The sequence below is a fragment of the Populus trichocarpa genome, chromosome 10 (assembly GCF_000002775.5).
Source record: "Populus trichocarpa isolate Nisqually-1 chromosome 10, P.trichocarpa_v4.1, whole genome shotgun sequence".
In the NCBI taxonomy this organism is placed as follows: domain Eukaryota; kingdom Viridiplantae; phylum Streptophyta; class Magnoliopsida; order Malpighiales; family Salicaceae; genus Populus; species Populus trichocarpa.
This window is the reverse complement of record NC_037294.2, coordinates 11,656,986-11,676,816: the sequence shown is the minus strand read 5'-3', so window position 1 is coordinate 11,676,816 and position 19,831 is coordinate 11,656,986. Positions and strand designations below refer to the sequence as shown.

Below are 19,831 nucleotides of genomic sequence, written 5' to 3'. Positions count from 1 at the left end.
ACATGTCATTTTTATTCTCTTGATGCCCGTCCTAATCGACAAAACCATGATGGAAGAAAGAAAAAAACAAATTATATCACAAATCTATCCTGAACAATCGAGTACTTCGAAAGGATCGAACACCAAATCGAATGCAGAAGCCTTCGCGAGATCCATCAGCCTCTAGTGTGCCCTGCAAACTAGCAGGGCGGCTAAAAACCGTAATCTTTTTGACTAAAAACTACCTGATAGACATTTTCTTGACACGGTTGCCAAAAACTCCAGGGGGAACCAATTGAATCACAAACCATTTAATTTCAGAACAAATGTGACTAGGTGTATCCAATGATCACATCTTTGATTTAATAAGAGACTGAAAATAGGGTTAATAAATATTATTTTTTTCCAGTAACAAATTATGTTTCAAACGCATTTAGAACATGCATTTTGTTGAACCATACCTTTTGCAAAAACGACGTCCTTCCCAATTCCGACGTTTTTATCAACGATGCATTCTCTTCAGAACAGAATCAGGCATGCTTTTAGAGACGAGAAGAAACAAGAAAACATTTCCATTTAGTGTGTTTAAAAGTCGAGACGGATAAATATCATAAGCTTGTTCGTTCTTGATTTCTGAAATTTCCCTTGTTCCAATCGGTATTCTTCCTTCAGCAAGCAGTTATGCTACTTCAGCGTCAGCTTCATAGATGTTAGCACCAAGCATCGCTGTATCCTGCATTTACTAGACCATTTTAAGGACATAAGTTTCTTGGGAGAACATGTGAGCTCCAAATCATTTAACACAGAAATAGTGGGACTGCAATGGTAGTAGGGAACCCAACATCTTCTACATAAGGGCAGTTTCTTACAATATAAAATCTTGGTGTAATATTCTGTCCCGCAAAACTCCCAGCAACGAGCTTATAGATACTACAGTTGGAAGAATATACTCAACAAACCTTTTAAGTGAACGTTGGAGTTTATTCGAGATCTGATTATCTGATATCTTAACACTGACTTCTCATTGGTCTTCTTCGAGGCATCAGCAACTTTAGGACATCCTTGAAATTGAAAAAAAATGATAATGCAGACTGCCTTGCTGAGGAAATAGCAGACCCATTTAAGGATCAACCCTCTACAGATGCCACAGACTCCAGCACAGTACCAGGCACTGAGCCGCAGTTCCCTAGTCACCCAAATCTTTTTGCTCAAGTCGACAGTGAAGAGGTCATTTATCAATTGGCCGTCACTGTAAATTCATCATTTTAAATATTGAATCTGACTGACGTTGCTGCATAACTGATATAGCTTCAATTTTGTTTTACTGGGCTCACTTTTTTGTGGTTTGAGAGCCTTGGTAATGAAATTCTTTCAATTATATATAAATAATAATGATAGAAAAGAAATTCAATCCTGCGTCACAGAAAAGCCATCTAGCCATCTCCCTCAATCATCCACCTTGAAATGGAGAAATTAACAACGTAGCCAATCCAAAGAATGATGTTAAAAATTTTACTTTATTTGCTCTATATTATTTAATTTGAGCAGGATATTGAGGGATAAAAATAAACACTTTTGCAGCAAATTAAAATTTCTTCCCCGGGAAAGATGAACTGGCATCCAGGTCTCCTACCTAGTTACAACGTCTAAGAAATTTAATACTGATGCGGGCATATCCAGCAGAGCCCCTTACTGACAGGGATCCAACTTCCATGCATATGATTATCACCGTCATAAAGTGCTCTTGATTCTGCTGCGTGTGACAAACAGATACCTTTTAAGTGCAAGCATCAGGAACCATGTAGTCTTTGATATCTTCTCCTTTATCATCAAGTGCAATGCTGAGCTCAGCACAGTCTTCAGGTTCTGGGCCAGCAACCCTTTGAAGAAACCAGCCGAACCTTCATTTTTCCAAATAGAATAGAGTGCACCTGAAATTGTCTTGGTTTTTGCTTGAACTTCCTCGATCTCACTTTCATCTGATTCAGCAGCCTGAAGCGTCACTTTACATCTGCCCAGGGTTCATATCTTCAGTCATTTCAGCAGCATTTATAAAATGGTTTGATTAAGAGGGTTTTCAAATACATTGCATCGTTCATTTTTCATGGAACATCAATTAGTGATTTTGTTCATTAAAAACTTTTGACGGCAAAATGAAAGACAGAAGTGAGTATTATCATGAAATGCTAAGGGAATGATGACTGAGTTGACTGCATACCTGATAGCTGGGTATGTGACACACGTCGCGATGCACTTTGAAACTGCACCCAATACAAAAGCAGAAAAGGCAGAGAGTGCTTCTGGAGATGATTCTATGCTTGATCTTTTGCTGAGCTGCCGCTCCAGTAGTCTTCGTTTCAACTGATCAAAAACTGTGTACTGTAAAACATAGAATTCCCATTTCAGTTCGAGCTATTGATTCTTGAAACTCTAAGTCTCTCTTAGTGTTCACCCAAAATGCTTAAGCAGAAGCCTAAACAACAAAATCCTGGGTAAAAGCTACATTCATTCTCGGAACATCTCCAGAAAGAACAATCCACCCCTAAAAAATCTCACAGCTCAAAGGTACAAATCAAAAGATCGGGTGGTCAATCAAAATTTTTCATTTCCCCCTGCCTCACCTCTCTAACCAAAACCCTAGCCTATTCCACAGTCCAGGCCCTCTGTGCATAAGCTCAATGATCTAAAGATGAGACCAAAAACACTATATGTGCAAGCCAGACACATAAGTCAATACTCGAAAGCAGAGTCAAGTACCTGGATTGATGGGTTTGATGTCAGAAGAAGAGATATGCCAAGACCATCAAATGCCTCACTCCAAGTGCCCTCCGAGAGGGTTTTCCAAAGTCCTCTGGATTTTCCAAATTCACTTGTTTGCATTTTAGAGGATGCTGTGTCCAGAGGCTGTACAGCAAAACCAGAGATTAGGTTGTTAAACACTATACATTGGACTTATTCTAGGAAAGGTTTATACTTTATACAGTCCCTAACCATAGATGTTTATTTGTTCCATGCATAGAACCGTTTTGGCCGGGACCCCTCGACCACAAGAATTCAAATACCATTCAATATAAAAGAAATATATATAAAAATAATAATCATAGGATAACAAAATTTTTCTTTATAAAAGCAGAAAAAAATGGATATCAAGATATGACTCACCTGTGTCACTATGACAGTGCAAGCCCCAGCAGCAGCAGCCACTATCAAATTTGCCTTTGTTCCAATGGTTTTGTTCCTACTTTTCTCCAAATATAACCGCTTAAAGAAGCTGTACCCATAGAAATATACAAATTGTGAAATAAAAGACTGCAAGTTCTTCGTCCCAAGGCCTTGATACAATGAAAGAACCTGCCTGGAAGCAATTGCCTCCCAGAAAACATCAGATATGTTCCTGCAAACGCCGCAACATATTTTTCATGAGTGATCTTACCCAGAATGGTACGTTATCCAGGTAACCTCTTAATTGTTTTACCCATAGCAATTGATCAGAAACTCTTCCATAATCTGCTAGTTAAATGTCTATAATAAAATAAATATCAACCTGTAACATGAAGGATTTCATCAACAAAAATTGCAAATTTACAGCTAAACAAGAAATTTGCGAGCATAACATCCTAAAATATGATAGTTAGCACAACACAGAGACTTGTGAGTTCTAAACAGTCTTGAAAGCTATGCATAAAAAAATAGAAAAGATTATGCGGGTAATTGATACCTGGTGCTGGACAAGAAATTCGCATAGCACCCCACAAAACCAACAAACTGCAGACACACAGTAGCTGATACACGAAATGAGAAGACGAGACGAGAAAGGACATACCTATACTTTTGTTGATGATGAGCTCTAACCTCAGCTTGATATTTGGTCTTGCAGGTGTCAAGTGGGTACGATATAGTGGTGCTAACCAGAGCACCAATTGCCCCGGATGTTGCCTCTGACAAAGACTCCAAATCGAAGGCCATGATGTTGGATATTCAGCACAAGTACTAACATAAATTGGGAGGTTACGAAATTAAGGAGGCTAAAATATGCATGAATTTAGGGATTTAAAAAAAAAACACAGTAAACATAGAAATTCATCAAAATAACGCGGTTTTAAAAAACAAATCAGGAGATCGTGCTTCATAAATTTAATATTTACTAAATATTGTTGTTTTTAAACACCGTAGGATAGCTGTCACATTTTATAATAGCGATATTCAATAAATATTGTATTTTTAAAACGTAACATGATCAAATTGTGCTTCACCCAAAAAAATTATGCGAATGGCCTAACATATATATTTGGATCAACGGGGTAAGTTTGGACTCAAAAAAAGGTCTGGCCGCGTTTTATCAAAATAACAGTTCAAAAAAACCATAATTTTTTATCCGGTTATTAGATCGCGCTTATATTTCTACTAAAGTTTCTAGAGACCGTTTTCTATATAGTAGTCCCAACAAGAACCGTCAAATTTTTAAAAATTAAAAAAAAAATTGAGACCCTCTGATTCTAGCAATTTTAAGATTTTTCTTATTATTTTTAAAACGATCGACCAGTTTCACTAACCTTTACAAATTGATTGACTGGTTTAGTAAAAAATAGCATAGTTTGACCTATCGGACTTTAAAAACATGATATTTATTAAATATTGTTATTTTAAAGAGCGACCTAGCCAAACAATATCATTTCACCAAAACCCTTTACTTTTATATTAATTTGTTAATTTTTAATTTTATGTGCTAATTAACCAATTTATCCTGAATTTAAAAGGTTGAGTGTGGTGATGTTTTGAGGGAAAAGTGTCTATGAGAGAAATTTTGTATTGTTCAAAGTTTATATTTTAAGGTGTTTTTTTTAAATATATTAAAGTAATTATTTTTTTTTTAATGTCATTGTATTAATTTAAAAATATTAAAATATTAAAAAAAAAACTTTCACATATTTTTAAAAACATAATTGAACTGCAGTGTACTTTGTGAAACGGGTGTTTGACAGTGTGGTAATGGTTGCTTTTCAAATAGCTTTTCGTGCCGAAATACATGCCAATGATGTTTTTTCATTTTTTTAAAATCATTTTTGACATCAGCACATCAAAACGATCCAAAAAGTACAAACCGCACTCAATTTTAGCAAAAAAAAAAAAAATTAAAATTCGATGAAAAACAGGTTCAACCGCAGAACCAAACAGCCAAATTGTCGACACCGAAAAGCTGAGGTTCACTTTCGCAAGCGTTGTGCTTTCGTAATCCTATCTTTTTGGGAATCGGAAACGTACGCGACTTCTTTCTTTGTGAAGAAAAAACAAAAAAAAAAACAACTACTTTTAAACCGGGCCCGGGCCTCACCCAACGAATCCATAAATTTTATGTAGCTGCCAAAAATCTAACAGTGCCCGAATCAGGGGAATTTTTTTTATGTAATTTCTCACTTTACGCAATAGCAGGACTAATTTTTTTCTACATGTAAAGATTAATGCCCGAATCAAGGGAAATTTTTTTCAACTCAGCAAATCAAACCTAAAATCTCCAACCTATTCTATCTATCTAGCTAAAATTTCAAATTAAATAAAATAGAAACTGCTTTAATGTAAATTGATCAACTTGACAGATTAAATAGAACTCGAATGACCGGTAAAAAGATGATTTGACTTTAAAAACATTTTCAAAATAATTTTTTAAAAAAAAAATATTGAGACTGCAAAATATTGAATCAACTCGGGTGAATTTACATTAACATGTCAAACACTCGACCTGAGTCATAAACTCCATTAAATTCAATAACTTTTTTTAAAAATATTATTTTTATTTAAATACATGATAAAAATCGACGCATGAAAAACAAAGCAACAACTCAATACCATAATATTTTTGTAAACAATTATAACTCCATAAAAAGTAAATTAAAATCAATCATGAAGTCTAATTTTCAATAGCTATGTTTTTTCTTGAATTATTTTCTATTTAACAATATTAAAAAATTGAGTGTTTTTACTATTTAATAATTTAAAAATTGAATTATTTTCTATTTGATATATTGAGGTTGGGTTCCATTTATCTTTTTACTCGTCTTCTATTAGAATTTTCACTAATTTTAAAAATAATTTGGATTATCTCGAGTTTTTTTATTTGTTTTTATTTGTTAAATTTAGATTAAAAAAAAAACTGGTTTAAAATTATATAAATCAATTGCTTAGATATAGACATGATATTCCACTTTATGGTATTTTTGTTTGCCTAAATATAGCTTTTTTATATTATTTTTTTTCTAATTGAATGTTTTTCCATCTCCAATCTTCCATGATTAGTTGATTATAATTGGACTTTGTGGTCTGTTTTAATTCAAATTCCATGGAGTTGTTAAAGTTTCGTGTCTTGAATTATAGATTTTACAGATTAATTATTATTGACTCGGGTCGAGCTGTCTCAATATTTTTTTTAAAATATTGTTTGATATATTACTGTCTTAATATATTTAAAAGTGTTTTATTTAATATGCATTAAAAATTTTACTTTTTTAATATCTTTATAATTTTTTTTTAAGATTGGAAAAAAAAATGATATTACGTGTGCCATAATATGCGTGCAAAGAATCTACTGGTAACTATCAAAAGTGATTTCACTTTTCCTCTCCTTTTCTTTTTCCTTTTCTTTTCATATCTATTTCATTCCTCTTAAATTGGTGGGTCCACGATAAATAACAAATTTACTGAATTTTTTTTATAAATATATTGATTTTGCAATTGCACCATAAATGTATCAAATGATTCACAAACAAATATTTCATATTTGGATTTTATATAAATTACTCTATTAAATTATAAGTGACAGAGTTTGAGCTGGGTTTACTTGAGCTAATTTACCGGAGAATTCAATTAAGGATCCTAAGTATGGTCAAAGGAGTGGGTTCTCCTTTCCATAGTAAATAATCTAAATCCTAATTGAGCCCGACTCGATGTCAAATAACCCATTCAGCCACGTCACCAATCACAATTAAATGAAAAGAAGAAGAAGAAGAAAATATTGTGTGGATCCACATTGCCTTCTTTTTGCGTGTACAATGAATTCACGGTCTCTTTTAGTTTATGTTTTTTAATATTAATATCAACATAGCTGACGTGTAGTTTTTAATATCAGGTGGAGCACAATGGGCATGATAGATTGGAACTATCAAAGGAGGATAATGATTATTTTTATTTATTATTTTGTCCCCCTTTTTCCCATTGATACTTGATGTATTTATGAGAACAGAAATAGATGTTGGATTTTTAATTTGAATAGTCGTGTTGATGTAGTTAGGTTTATAGATACGGGTGTTTCCAAGTATCTGGATAATGATATGATATTATTATATGAGAATTTGACATAAATAAACTATGTTGATGAAGTAGTAAATATTTTTATGAATTAATGAGACAAGTTTATGCACAATAAAATATCTGGAATGATTGAAACTTATTAATTTTTTAAAATTATGATAATAAGAGATTTGATTATTAAATTAAATTAAAATTTTTATAGATGATTTAACGTATAGTTTTTTTAGGGTAACCATTGCATTGTTGAACTGACTGTTAGATATTTTAGAATCGTATTTTGAGCACTAAACCTTTTGATGTGATAGTTTTTATTGTTATTTTTATGTTTTTTTTCAGATTTTATATTTTTTTCGGACATTTTACTTATTTTCTTCATGTTTTTTTGTTCCTAACTATTTTCTAATGGATGCAGGTTTCATTGTCTGTTTAAAGCTCTTGTAAATTATTTAAATAGATTATCATAATATGCATTATTTTTTGAATAATAAAATTATGAATTCAAAGGTCACATTTGCAATCATCTTTGCTCATTAAGTCTTATGTGTGTTTTTTTTCCATGCAATTTTATGTTATTACTGTTCTACATAGCTTCTGTTTGCATCACATGTTTGAGGTTCACATTTACAACTATTTTTGCTCTTCAAGTTTGTTATGTTTTTTTTCTTGCATTTTAATGCTGTTGTTGTTCTACATAACTTCTGCGTCCATCACATGTTTAGGCTTTAAGGGTGTTTGAGAGTGTGGTAACAATTATTTTTTAAAGTGCTTGTCGCTTAGAAATGCACCAAAATATTTATTTTCAATCTATTTTCCATTATTATTTTTAAAAATTTTAATGGAAAATAAAATTTTAATGGAAAATAAATAATAATGGAAAATAAACATATTTTAAAATAAGTTTTTTCCATTATTTTTAAAATAGCACAGCGTCCTATTTATTTTCCATTATTATTTTTTAAATTTTTTTTTACATCAACATATTAAAATAATAAAAATTTAAAAAAAATAATTTAAAAAAAAACTTATTTTTTTTAAATATAATTTTAACCAAACTTATCAAAAGACTACATTTATTATTGAAAGCTTGATTTTGAAACTTTCACAGTATAAGGTTGATTATGAATTAAGATATGTAATATCTAAATAATAACATGGATAGGAAACTTAAAGACTGACTCGGAAACAAAAACAATCAAGCTAAATCAAGACATAAGGCTACAAGACATGTATACATGTAAAAAGTAAAAACTTAATAAAAAAGGAGGGTGTAAAACAATACAACAAAATTGTATTGGACCGACCCAAATAAATCCAGTACAAACCACCAAGGCCCGTGCAAGAATATAGCCATTCATTTAATATAACTGCCCTTCATTTGTTTATTCATTATTTTTTGAAAATAGATATCCCTCATTCACCCTGCTTTTCCCTCCCTTCAAATTTTCTTCCCAAAAAAAATGAACCACCCCATGCGCCTCTAACGGCTCTCTCTCTCTCTCTATCGCATGCTCTCAAGCATAAACTAAAACACTTGTGTCTTCACATCACCAACAAAGCATAAACCCTAGAAATTGAAGATCCACGAAATGCAAGACATTTTTGGATCGGTTCGTCGATCCTTAGTGTTTAAATCGACGTCAGGAGGAGGAGGAGGAGAAGATGGAGCGTTCAGTGGTTTTGTTGAGAGAATCGGCTCTAGCATTCGCAAATCTCGAATCGGCCTCTTCTCCAAGCCTTCAATACCGCCCTTGCCTCCGCCGTCTAAAAAAGACGATGCGCCGCCGATCCGGTGTAGAAAGGGCGAGTTGATTGGGTGCGGCGCTTTTGGTAGGGTTTATATGGGGATGAATCTTGATTCCGGAGAACTTCTCGCTGTTAAACAGGTTAATAAATTCATCTGTTTTTTCTTTTCTTTTCTTTTTACTAAGTTTTTTTTTTAATAATTTGATTTAGTATTGATTGTTTATTGTTTATATATTTGCAGGTTTTGATTGCAGCCAGTAGTGCTTCCAAGGAGAAAACGCAGGTAAAGGCTGAATTTGAATCTTAGTTTTACGTGTAAAATGGGTTTCTTTTTGGTTGATTTTGGCGTGTTTTGGTAATTTTTGCTGGTTAATTTAATTTTTATTTTTTTGGTAATTACAATGGTTATTAGTACAAAATTGCTGTATTTTTTTCTCAAAAAAGTAGGAAAGCTAACTGAAGCTACAGCTTTTAGTTAATTCAAGTAAAATTATTCTTGATCAAGTGTTCTCATGGTTAATCGAGGAAGTTTTTACTTCAAATTTGAAAATAGGCACACATCAGAGAGCTCGAGGAAGAAGTTAAGCTTCTCAAGAATCTTTCGCATCCAAATATTGTTGTGAGTATGATATCCAACTCGCTTTCTTTTTGGTGTGTTTGGTTGGTTATTTGCTTATTTTCGTTATTTCCATGTTTTTTAGAGATATTTGGGAACTGCTAGAGAGGATGATTCGTTGAATATTTTATTGGAATTTGTACCCGGTGGATCCATATCATCGCTATTGGGAAAATTTGGATCTTTCCCTGAGTCGGTAAGTGATTTTTAGTTTTGAAATATTAGAATGTAGTCGGTATTCGAAATGCTGATGGTACGTGGTACTTCTTAAAATCATTTTCTATGCAGGTTATAAGAATGTATACGAAACAGCTGTTATTGGGATTGGAATACCTTCATAAGAATGGTATTATGCATAGGGACATCAAGGTATTGTGGTGTCGTTTATTGAATAGATTAGATTCAGAGAGTTCCTCTCTCTTTCTCCAAAATCTGACATTGATAATGCTTCATTTCAGGGGGCAAATATTCTTGTTGATAACAAGGGTTGCATTAAACTTGCTGACTTTGGAGCATCCAAGAAAGTAGTTGAACTGGTATTATTCATATTACTATATTAAGATTTTTTTTTGGTTGAGTTTCCGTGGGCACTTTTGCTAAATTGCCGTTTTGATTGCAGGCTACTATAAATGGTGCCAAGTCAATGAAAGGCACTCCATATTGGATGGCTCCTGAGGTCATTCTCCAGACTGGGCATAGCTTGTAAGAACAATGTTTCGATTTATTCTCATCATATTTGCCTATAATTTGTCTTGCCATTAGAGTAGAAATATGTAGATATCTATAATTTTTATGACATGGCTAAGGCATAGCCTAATTGGTAGCCCTACCTTTCTACTAAAAAGGATCATATGTTCAAATCCCCCACATTAACCACGTTGAAAACTGAAAAAAATATACAATTTATGACATGGTTGATCACATGGTTTCCTTCATCAGCTAGAAGCTCAACAAGATCTTACATCACATAATCTTTATGATGTATGGTGTTAAAAATATGTACAGTTCATTTAAAATGCAAGGATGTCATGAAACATGATTCAAATTCTAAAATGATGAAACAATTTATGACATTTAAAACACATGAAGATAATGATATTATAACTTGTGGATTAGTCAGCACTGCGTAAGACAAGGGTACTGAAGTTTTAATTGCAGTTTTAAAAAGTTGAAAAATGTCAGAAGTTGCAAAAGAGGAAATTTAAATATGTATGCTATGCTCTCATGCAGTGTATTATTACTTATTCCTACAGTAGAGAATTACATTTGTTTGCTATTCCTAATCTTTCTTTTTTGGACATCATTGCCTTTGACATTCAATTTCTTAGTTCTGCTGATATATGGAGCGTTGGCTGTACTGTGATTGAGATGGCCACAGGGAAACCTCCATGGAGCCAACAGTATCAGGAGGTACAGATTTGATGCCATTGGCTGATTTCTTTTATCAATTCGATTTATGTGTAAGAAAATTTACTATAATATACTGGATGGTGTATAGTATTTCTTGATTAGCTTGCAGTCTAAAAACAACTTCTGTTTTCAGGTTGCTGCTCTCTTCCACATCGGGACAACTAAATCTCATCCTCCCATTCCTGAACATCTATCTATCGAGGCAAAGGATTTCTTGTTGGAATGTCTGCAGGAGTATGTTTGACTTTTATTTATCTCAAGTCTTTCATTTGCTCCCATAATCTTTTTTCTTTTTGAATGAGCCAACATTTTTAGGCAGATGTGACTTTGTATTCATCATAGATGAATCCTGAAACATAATTTCTATGAATTGTGTTAGATGCATGTCTGTACTAAACTCTTATGTGTATATGTGGTGGCAGGGTACCGAATTTAAGGCCTGCTGCATCTGAGTTATTGCAGGTAATTTTGATACATAGATTGTTTTTGTCTTAAAAATTATAAACTAATTGTGATAACACAACACAAATATGCACTTGTAAAAATATGTGCTTGGCAGAAATAACTGGAATTGAAAAGATTTTTCAAATTGTATACTGGATAAAGTAGTGAATGAGCTGGTGAATGGAGAGAATTGGGTTAGTGGGATGAAAAATGTGCAGTGGAGTGGAGATAATGATAGGATATAGGATATTAAATTTTGGTTGTTTGACACTAATATCTGTTATTAATTCTTAATTCACGAAGATTCCAATCACTTGGACAAAATTTATTCAAACTATCATGGATTGATTAATTAATTATAGAGAATTAAACACGAGATAGATTTTCACTTATCACTTCTCTTTCTAAATATGTGCAGCATCCATTTGTCACTGGGGAATATCAGGAACCTCATTCAGTATTCCGTAATTCTGTTAGAGTAAGTATAGTAAGATAAGCTGGTTTGATTACTGTAATCCGTGACAATAAATTTGTCAATTAGTATTTCTTGTGTTCAGGAATCTGGAAATCTGATAGCAGCTACTGGGATGAATCTCAAGAGCTCGTAAGCTTTTTAACTTTGTGGTTTTTGCAGTTTTGTTTGTTTGCTATTTTTGACTCTTGAAGGTGTACTGATGGTGCAGCATGAACTCTGTGATTAGAAGGTCATCTTGTGCTGGGTTGAAGGATGTTTGTGAAATGGGTAGTGTGAAGTCCTCAATCATATATCCTGATAAATTATCAATATCAAGATCCTACTGGGGTGCGGCCAATTTTGATGATGATATGTGTCTGATAGATGATAAAGATGATTTTGTGGTTGGTGCATCAACTAGGTTCAAATCTACCGTAGCATCTTCTGATTTAAATAAGGTGATGAACACTTCTATGTCTGGCCATGTGTATCAGGAGCTTACGTTATCTTTAATAAAATAATTGTTTCTTTAAATCAGAGTTTCAACCCTATGTGTGAACCCATGGAAGACTGGCCATGCAAGTTTGATGAAGATCCATTGTTTAGGAGAAGTGGAATTAACTTATATTGCAGTCAGTCAATCCATGAAGTTATTGATAGCCATGAAGCATCTGGTAAGGGACAGCATGACTTCACATTTCCACGTGGGCCAGTGATGCCTGAGGATGATGATGAAGTTACTGAGTCAAAAATTAGAGCATTTTTGGATGAGAAGGTACATTTCTGTTCTTTCAGACCTATTTTGCGAGTAAATGATGCGATTGTCAAGTTATATTCTTGTAGTGGATGATTTGAAAATGAACATTGAAAATGAGTGATACATTATAGTCCAAGAGTGAGCTAGGCGCTTGCCTTGGTGCTGAGGCAATTCAATGCCACCTTCAATCTTTCAAGGAGAGGCAACTTTAATGAGATGCTTGCCTGGTCAGAGATGAGGTGTTAGGGGTAGGCATCTGATTGAAATTAATTACGAAAATGATCCTTGATTTGATACCTAAATTGTTTATGAGATAAAGTTTGGCATGTTACCACGTTACTTTTCTCAATCTTAAAATTCAATAAGTAGGACGGTTTTGTTATCACATTACTTTTCAGTTCTTTCCATAGAATTGTCAGTGACCATTTTTTAGCATACTCCAACCATTTAAAGGGGACTTTTGGCATTTTAATGCCAGTCCAAAGTAAAGTAACAGTCATCATCATTGTTATTATTTCTAATTTTATGGGCTAATGATTCCCTCTCTCGTTGAGGAACAAAAGATCACGTGTGCCTATGAGTAGCATAATATTGTTAGTTATTCCTGCTCTTACAGCATTCCTCTTTTTATGCATTTTCTTTCAAAATTCTTGTATTTCCCATTTTCATCATTCTATAGACTTGTACAAATGAAGTTTTTTATTCTTCCGGATTTTCTTGCCGTTCCTTTCTTCACAGTTCCTTGCAGAACCTAATGAACAGAAGAATATTGCAGGAATAAATAGTTGAATGGCTTTTAAATTGTCAAACATGCACTGTGACAAAAAATTTAGTGCTCATTATGCCATCCCCACCTTTGACAACACTATTCACTAGTACGATGAAATTGTTAACACTTGTTCCTTAAAACTTCACTAGGCTATTGATTTGACGAAGCTGCAGACACCTCTATACGAAGAGTTCTACAGCAGCACTCTGAATACCATGGGTGCTCCAACTGCAGTTGGGACAGAAAACAGTGAAAATCCTACACATTTACTGAGTTTACCTCCTAAAAGCAGGTCACCCAAATGTTTCCCTAGCAGAAGACTCTCTGCAGTTGTTGATGCTGCCAACATTGTGAGTCCTGGTCGTCATACTAAACATGTAGCAAACGAGAGTAGCATCCACAATCGAGCTTTGCAGGAAATTCATCCACCTCAGCTTAGTGAGTGGAAAGAGTTTCTTCATAATGGCCAGCGGGAAACACTTACTTCTAGGTTTGTTTACCATTATTTGATGCTTGCTTTAGTTTAATCCTGCTAATGAGAATCACACCTGACATTATGTTACCTGAGAATGACATTAGTTTGACTTGCAGTGCAAGCTTCTCTGAGAGGCAAAGAAAATGGGAAGAAGAGCTTTATCAAGAGCTTGAAAGAAAACGAGGCAAGTTTTAATTTAATCTCTTGATTTAAAACTAAATTTCCATGATTTTCTGTTGCTGGGATTGGTCCTTTGAATCACCATTGTGGTAAATTTTAAGGTCTTCTTCTTTAGCTGAAGTCTTGCTATTAGAACCTCATCTCATTCTCAAAGTGTCACGTTGTGCTGAGACTTGAGATAAGAAATGCTATTTTAGGAAAATCCATCAACTCTTTCTTGAGTCCTGGACTACTATTACCCTTAGGTGATGAAAAAACGTGAAGCTGGTGTCAGGGTTGCAGAATGAACAAGTGAATGACATCCTGTATAATATGAGGACACGTTTCATTACCCTTAGGTGATGAAAAAACGTGAAGCTGGTATCAGGGTTGCAGAATGAACAAGTGAATGACATCCTGTATAATATGAGGACACGTTTAGTTGTTGAGCTCAAAATGGCTGGGGGTGTGTTTTTGATGAAATTAGCATCACTTGACTGAATCCTATTGTTGCCATCATGTAACTTGTATACTGATTGATCTCTTTTGTTGGACAAAGACAGACCTAGTTTAGATATGTCGACAAAATACATGAATATTCTTGCAAACAGATTTTCTTTTGCACGGGATCAGTTGGAAAACCAATGCTGTAAAACAATGCAAAATAAAATTTTAGAACAATTTACAAGCCAAGGAGACACTGCACATTCGACACAAGTTGGAGAATGGAGCCTTGCTGTTCAGCTTCTTAACTCATAAATTTTTTAGATTCACCACCGATACATTCTATTGAGCTCTTTCAGTGTGGTATGACATTTGAGTGCCTATTGCAGAGATAATGCGCCAGGCAGGTGTGGGAGGGAAGACATCATCTTCTCCAAAGGATCCGATCCTAAGTCGACAGAGAGAGCGGTTACGATTTGCATTCGGTGGCAAATAAATGAATGTACATCACTTGCATTTGTCTTATTGCCTGATGGAAAAGAAACATGCTTTTCCATTTGGAGTTTTACTGTATCTAGCTATATATCTGGTGAAATGGTGTCTGATAATATACAAGAGGCACTTGCCACAGACAACCTTCCAACCATTGTATTACGTCCTTGTGGTTCAGCCAAAACAAATTGATATAAGCAGTATCCTTGTATGCCTTATCTCCACCTCGTTGAGGTGAGCTAAGTTGATGTAAGTTGTTGCGGGATTCAAAGCATAGAGAATGAAGTATTTTTTGAGTTTGTGTTGAAAACATGGAAGTAATGTTTGACGGACTTGTTGTTAAGGATCGCATGCTGGCAATGCAGCACATTAATGGCTCGTGGAATCCTCTTTTTTTTTTTCTCTAATGCTTGCAATGCAGCATAGGAACCTCCAATTTGAAGGAAATTAATGGCTTTAAAAGAAAATTCGAATATTTGATTTTGCTTATAAAGAAAAAGATAAGAGGGCAGGCTGGTTGCATCCGTTGCATGCAGCTATGATCTAACACAAAGCATATGATTATGATCATTCACTTAGACAACTCATGAAATGATGAAGTGGTGGGCCGGCCATTCTTTTCCCTTGTTTTTCGGGATGCCATATGTTGAGTGAGTTTCGGCATGCCTCGAGAGCACAACACTTCCGAGTTGTTTTATTCCTGATTTTCTCTCATATAATATTTAAATAACAAAATCAAATTATTAACGTTTATTACTCTTGTGTTAATTTTAAAAAACCAAATAATTTTACTGATATATCGATCTTTGACCATATTTACATGACCGATATGCTTAAGTAGTAGAATTGTTCGTACATGTTTTGGTTAACTAAAATTGAATTTTAGCAAACTACATTCCTTTGTATTCAAGGGCTTTTAGATTTAAGCTGTGACATAACTAATTATGTTAAGGTTAACTATACATAAGCCGTTTCAAATTTCCACGTTTTTTGGACAAGCTTAAAATTTCCACGTCATTTGGACAAGCTTAACTCAATTATGATGAGGCTGTAAAAATTGTCATGAAAAAGATTGAGCTATGTTTTTTTATGGGCTAATAAAACTAGATTTGAAAGACTTGGTAAGCTTGTTAATACATGCAAAAAAATATTTTGATGCTTAAATCAATACAATATTTGTATAGATAACGAGAAGAGTGAGTTGTATTCTCCATGCTTAAATATTCATTAACTCTTGTTTAAGTTTTATATTAAACTTATGTTGTGTTAGACTTGTATTGAATCTTGTAAAGTTTGAAGAGATGGATTCTTGGCTCTTGAGCTCTAAAAAGATGAGCTTTATTTATTTAGATTTTCTTAAGATAAATATTTTAAAACATATCTAAGTTTTAATATATTTATATAAATATATCTAAATTATAAGATATATACACATCTCCATGAATATCTTATAAATCCTAGATATTTATGGAGATATGTATATCGCATAAAACATCATGTAAGCTCAATTGAATTCGATCTAGGAATTAATGCTATTGTGTAATTTTTTCATGTATCAGCAGAGGCCCTAGATCTTCCAAACAAATATGTTTGGAAGACTTGATCTTAGTAAAAATAAGGAGAAAATATTCTTACAGTGGATAATGTCACCTTTTTGCCAAACAAGCCACCATAAAAGTTGTTTGTGGGCATAGTCGTGGAGTGTAGTCGTAGGCATAGCCATAAACATAGCCGTGAGCGTTGCCTTGAGTGTAGCTGTTGGCATAGCCACATAGAACGTAGTCGTGGGCATAACCACTGATTTAGCCACTGGCATAGCTGTAAACATGGTCTTTGTTGCGTTGGGGTTTTATCATCCATGAAAAGAGCTTTTGTGAAAGAAAAAATGAATTGATTTTTTGTTTTGTTTCCATAGACGATGCCATTGATGAGGCTGAGAAAAATTAACATGAGAAAGATTAGGGGCGTTTTCAATTGGCTAAGAAAACTGGACCTGAAAGACTTGGTAAGCCCAACGACACTTACAAGAAAAACACTATGATGTTTAAGTGAATTGTATTTTCTAGGTTTAAACGTTTCTTAAATCTTATATTAGATTTGTATTGTATCAGACTTGTGTTGAGTCTTGTGTTTGTCTAGAGACCTGAAGTCTAGAGAAATGAGCTCTTGGTTTATGAGCTATATAGAGATAACTTTGTTTATATAGATTTTATTAAAATAAATATCTAAAAAAATATCTAAGTTTTAATATGTTGTATATAAATATCTAATTTATAAGACATTTAATATAAATATTGTAAATATTTTTAGAGATATATATATTGTATAAAAATATCATGTAGATTTGATTAAACTCGTCCCAAAAATTGATATTAATGTGTAGTTTTTTTGGTGTATCATTGGATTACTCTGTTTCCGTTCCCATCCCTCGCCATTGCCTAAGTTCAAAGCTAGGAGTTGTTTTTGTCTTCTGGTTAGAAATATGCCACCAGGGTCTTTGTCGTTCCAGAATCTAATACGGTCTTCCTAGCATGTCCTTTTCTTCATATGAGTATGTTCTTCCCTAGGCAGGCCCGTGAGCTTCTTTGCACGATCCATTGGTTTCACAAGGCTGCCAAAGGAGCTCCACACTTTTTAGACGGCAACTATTACCACTGGGCCACCAATGTCTCCTATTCTCTTCGTACCGACTTTTGGGCAACATCTTTTTTAGTCAGAAAATGACGATTTTCTTGCAACGAAGATTTGTTTTTTCTTAATATTTAGACCAAGCAATAAATTGGAGGACGCCGACAGACATAATTTGGATTGAGAAAACTAGGCCGAGATTTGTGGAAGCCGAGTCCTTGCTATTCGAGAAATTTTGTCCACACGATACATGAGGAACGTCACGGGAGTTTTGTTGATGAAAATAATAATATCAGAGAAATTGTGGTAATAATTCTTAATCCCAATAGATGGGAGCATGAAACACCGTATTTTTAATACGAAAAACAGGTTGTAATACAAAATTAAACACCCACTAAATAATTATTTCTTCAATTTATCATGCCAATTGAGTCGTCAGATTAAGGGTTTGTTTGAGTTGTGTAAATTTAAAAGCAACATATAGTAATTTCTTAAAAATATACCTAAAATTCTTGAAAATTATATATAAAAAAATCATCTTAAAATATTGCTAACTAAGAAATCTGTCAAATTTCCAAAATAAAGCCTGTGCGTTTTTTTATCTTTTTTTTTCCAAACATATATAATAAAGCGCCTGTGCAATTTTGGGAAGAGAAACACTACCAATTTTCTTTGGGATAAAAAAGAGTAGAAACTATGGAAAGACGAAACTTGAATTATTGAAAAGGGGGGGATTTCGATGGGTTTTTTTTTTTTTTTTTCACAGAATGCCAACGCTGTTGTAACTGTTGATATGCATGTTTCGGTGTACATATACATATATACTGCCAAAGCAGTCCTCCGTTTCTTGAAGTCAAAGGATAATGAGTTCGGAAAGGAATAATACATTTTTTCTGTGCGTAATACATACAAGAAGCCAATAAAGGAGCTGTTTTGAGTCACTGATTAGTGTAGTGGTTGTTGCTTTTGGCCGCCTGCCCTTGAATCCCTCATGTTTCCCAATGTAAGAACATGATATTGAACCTGTCTTGCCTTAGTCTTCCAACAAAAGAATCATTAAGAATCTGTGAAAATTCCTCCCGTTTCCCCTTTAAAATTCAATGTAATCTACTGCTACCTGTTTCATCATGTAATTAATTGGCTGGCGAGGTCAAAAGTTAGTGATCAATGGGAAGCCCTTTTGTTACATAATTTACTAGATTTTTCTCCTGTGTTTTCTACTGTTGCAAGAATTAGGTGGTGCTGATCAGAGTTTTAGAAAACAGAATCACCTTGAAGGAAAAGCAAACATTTTTGGTTGATTGAGAGGAGACTAAAGTGCTTGAAAAGATGTTTTGTTGGGTGAGTTGTTCATGTCTTCTTTCTCTTTTTTTGGTAAAAAAGAGAGCCTTTAGACGTGAAAGACCAGGATTCTGGGAGATCGACATGATCATTAAAAGGAAGAGTGAAAATATCGGACACAAATCTACATGCATGAAAAAAGATGAATATGTCAAGGGAAAAACATGTACCAGTTCTTTCTTTGTTTGTGTTCGTTCTTGTAGGCCCAACGCCAATTTGACCACTATAATAACACTTTTACATGTGCAAATATCATAAGAACACACTAATGAAATATATACTAACATAAAATTAAAAAGAGAAATACTAATCAGCCACGATTGTTTTTAATAATCATGGTTTTTTATGGCAATATGATATAAATTAGTGATTAAATGTTAGTGTTAAAAGAGAGAGGGAATCGAGCTTAACATCCACTATGATAAAAGTTTAAACCGATCGTGGCAAATTTGGTGGAATGAATATATATATAAAAATGAATTTAATTTTTAACATTTTGTTAAGATACTCGTTGCTAATTATTTATGATGGTTTAGATTATATAATTTAGGATTTGTTAGCTTTTGCATTTTAAAAATGTTTTTGAAAAAAATTGAAAATTTTTTATTTGCTTTAAATTAATAAATTTTTGATATTTTTAGATTATTTTGATGCGCTGATATCAAAAATAATTTTTTAAAAATAAAAAAAATATTATTTTAATATATTTTCAAATAAATAATACTTTAACAAATAACAACAACTACTCTACCAAACATGCACCCAGATTTCAAAGAAAAATCATCAAGAAGTGAAACCGACTCGTAATGGGCCATAAT

At 33.5% G+C, this 19,831-nt stretch overlaps 2 protein-coding genes and 1 long non-coding RNA gene across 6 annotated transcripts; 2 read left to right on the top strand and 1 right to left on the bottom strand.

The window, feature by feature from the left end:
• Window positions 1–1,477: 1,477 nt before the first annotated feature.
• Window positions 1,478–4,067, bottom strand: LOC7459039 (peroxisomal adenine nucleotide carrier 1). Of its 2 annotated transcripts, none has more exons than XM_024609709.2 (5): window positions 3,698–4,067; window positions 3,142–3,373; window positions 2,737–2,883; window positions 2,198–2,358; window positions 1,478–1,990 (listed from the first exon to the last, which is right to left on the bottom strand). In XM_024609709.2, the coding sequence occupies exons 1-5, from the start codon at window positions 3,943–3,945 to the stop codon at window positions 1,711–1,713; spliced, it is 1,068 nt and encodes a 355-aa protein (XP_024465477.2). In that variant the 5' UTR covers window positions 3,946–4,067; the 3' UTR covers window positions 1,478–1,710. The 2 variants fall into 2 exon arrangements, with proteins under 2 accessions (XP_024465477.2, XP_002314718.4); XM_002314682.4 differs by having other exon boundaries at window positions 3,803–4,061.
• Window positions 4,068–8,667: 4,600 nt separating this feature from the next.
• On the top strand, window positions 8,668–15,354 carry LOC7474227 (mitogen-activated protein kinase kinase kinase NPK1). Of its 3 annotated transcripts, none has more exons than XM_024609731.2 (17): window positions 8,668–9,164; window positions 9,266–9,307; window positions 9,578–9,643; window positions 9,726–9,836; window positions 9,929–10,009; window positions 10,099–10,176; window positions 10,260–10,342; window positions 10,969–11,050; window positions 11,184–11,284; window positions 11,473–11,512; window positions 11,913–11,972; window positions 12,052–12,098; window positions 12,196–12,406; window positions 12,487–12,723; window positions 13,624–13,964; window positions 14,054–14,133; window positions 14,942–15,354. In XM_024609731.2, exons 1-17 carry the CDS (start codon window positions 8,868–8,870, stop codon window positions 15,046–15,048), a joined length of 2,064 nt encoding a protein of 687 aa, XP_024465499.2. In that variant the 5' UTR covers window positions 8,668–8,867; the 3' UTR covers window positions 15,049–15,354. The 3 variants fall into 3 exon arrangements, with proteins under 3 accessions (XP_024465499.2, XP_024465497.2, XP_024465498.2); XM_024609729.2 differs by having other exon boundaries at window positions 8,669–9,164; window positions 12,178–12,406; XM_024609730.2 differs by having other exon boundaries at window positions 8,670–9,164; window positions 12,178–12,406; window positions 14,066–14,133.
• On the top strand, window positions 14,140–14,716 carry LOC127905846 (uncharacterized). The gene is made up of 2 exons (XR_008060319.1): window positions 14,140–14,374; window positions 14,468–14,716. It is a non-coding gene; the product is annotated as an uncharacterized LOC127905846 (long non-coding RNA).
• Window positions 15,355–19,831: the final 4,477 nt, after the last annotated feature.

What these genes read in the sequence shown, in the direction of transcription:
- LOC7459039 (XM_024609709.2), bottom strand. Translation starts at nt 3,945, where the DNA reads ATGGCCTTCGATTTGGAGTCTTTGTCAGAGGCAACATCCGGGGCAATT. An exon ending in GCACTGTCATAGTGACACAG is followed by an intron (nt 2,884 to 3,141) that starts GTGAGTCATATC and finishes TTTGCTGTACAG; the next exon opens with CCTCTGGACACAGCATCCTC. An exon ending in CATCAAACCCATCAATCCAG is followed by an intron (nt 2,359 to 2,736) that starts GTACTTGACTCT and finishes TATGTTTTACAG; the next exon opens with TACACAGTTTTTGATCAGTT.
- LOC7474227 (XM_024609729.2), top strand. Translation starts at nt 8,868, where the DNA reads ATGCAAGACATTTTTGGATCGGTTCGTCGATCCTTAGTGTTTAAATCG. An exon ending in CTTCCAAGGAGAAAACGCAG is followed by an intron (nt 9,308 to 9,577) that starts GTAAAGGCTGAA and finishes ATTTGAAAATAG; the next exon opens with GCACACATCAGAGAGCTCGA. An exon ending in CGGGAAACACTTACTTCTAG is followed by an intron (nt 13,965 to 14,053) that starts GTTTGTTTACCA and finishes GAATGACATTAG; the next exon opens with TTTGACTTGCAGTGCAAGCT.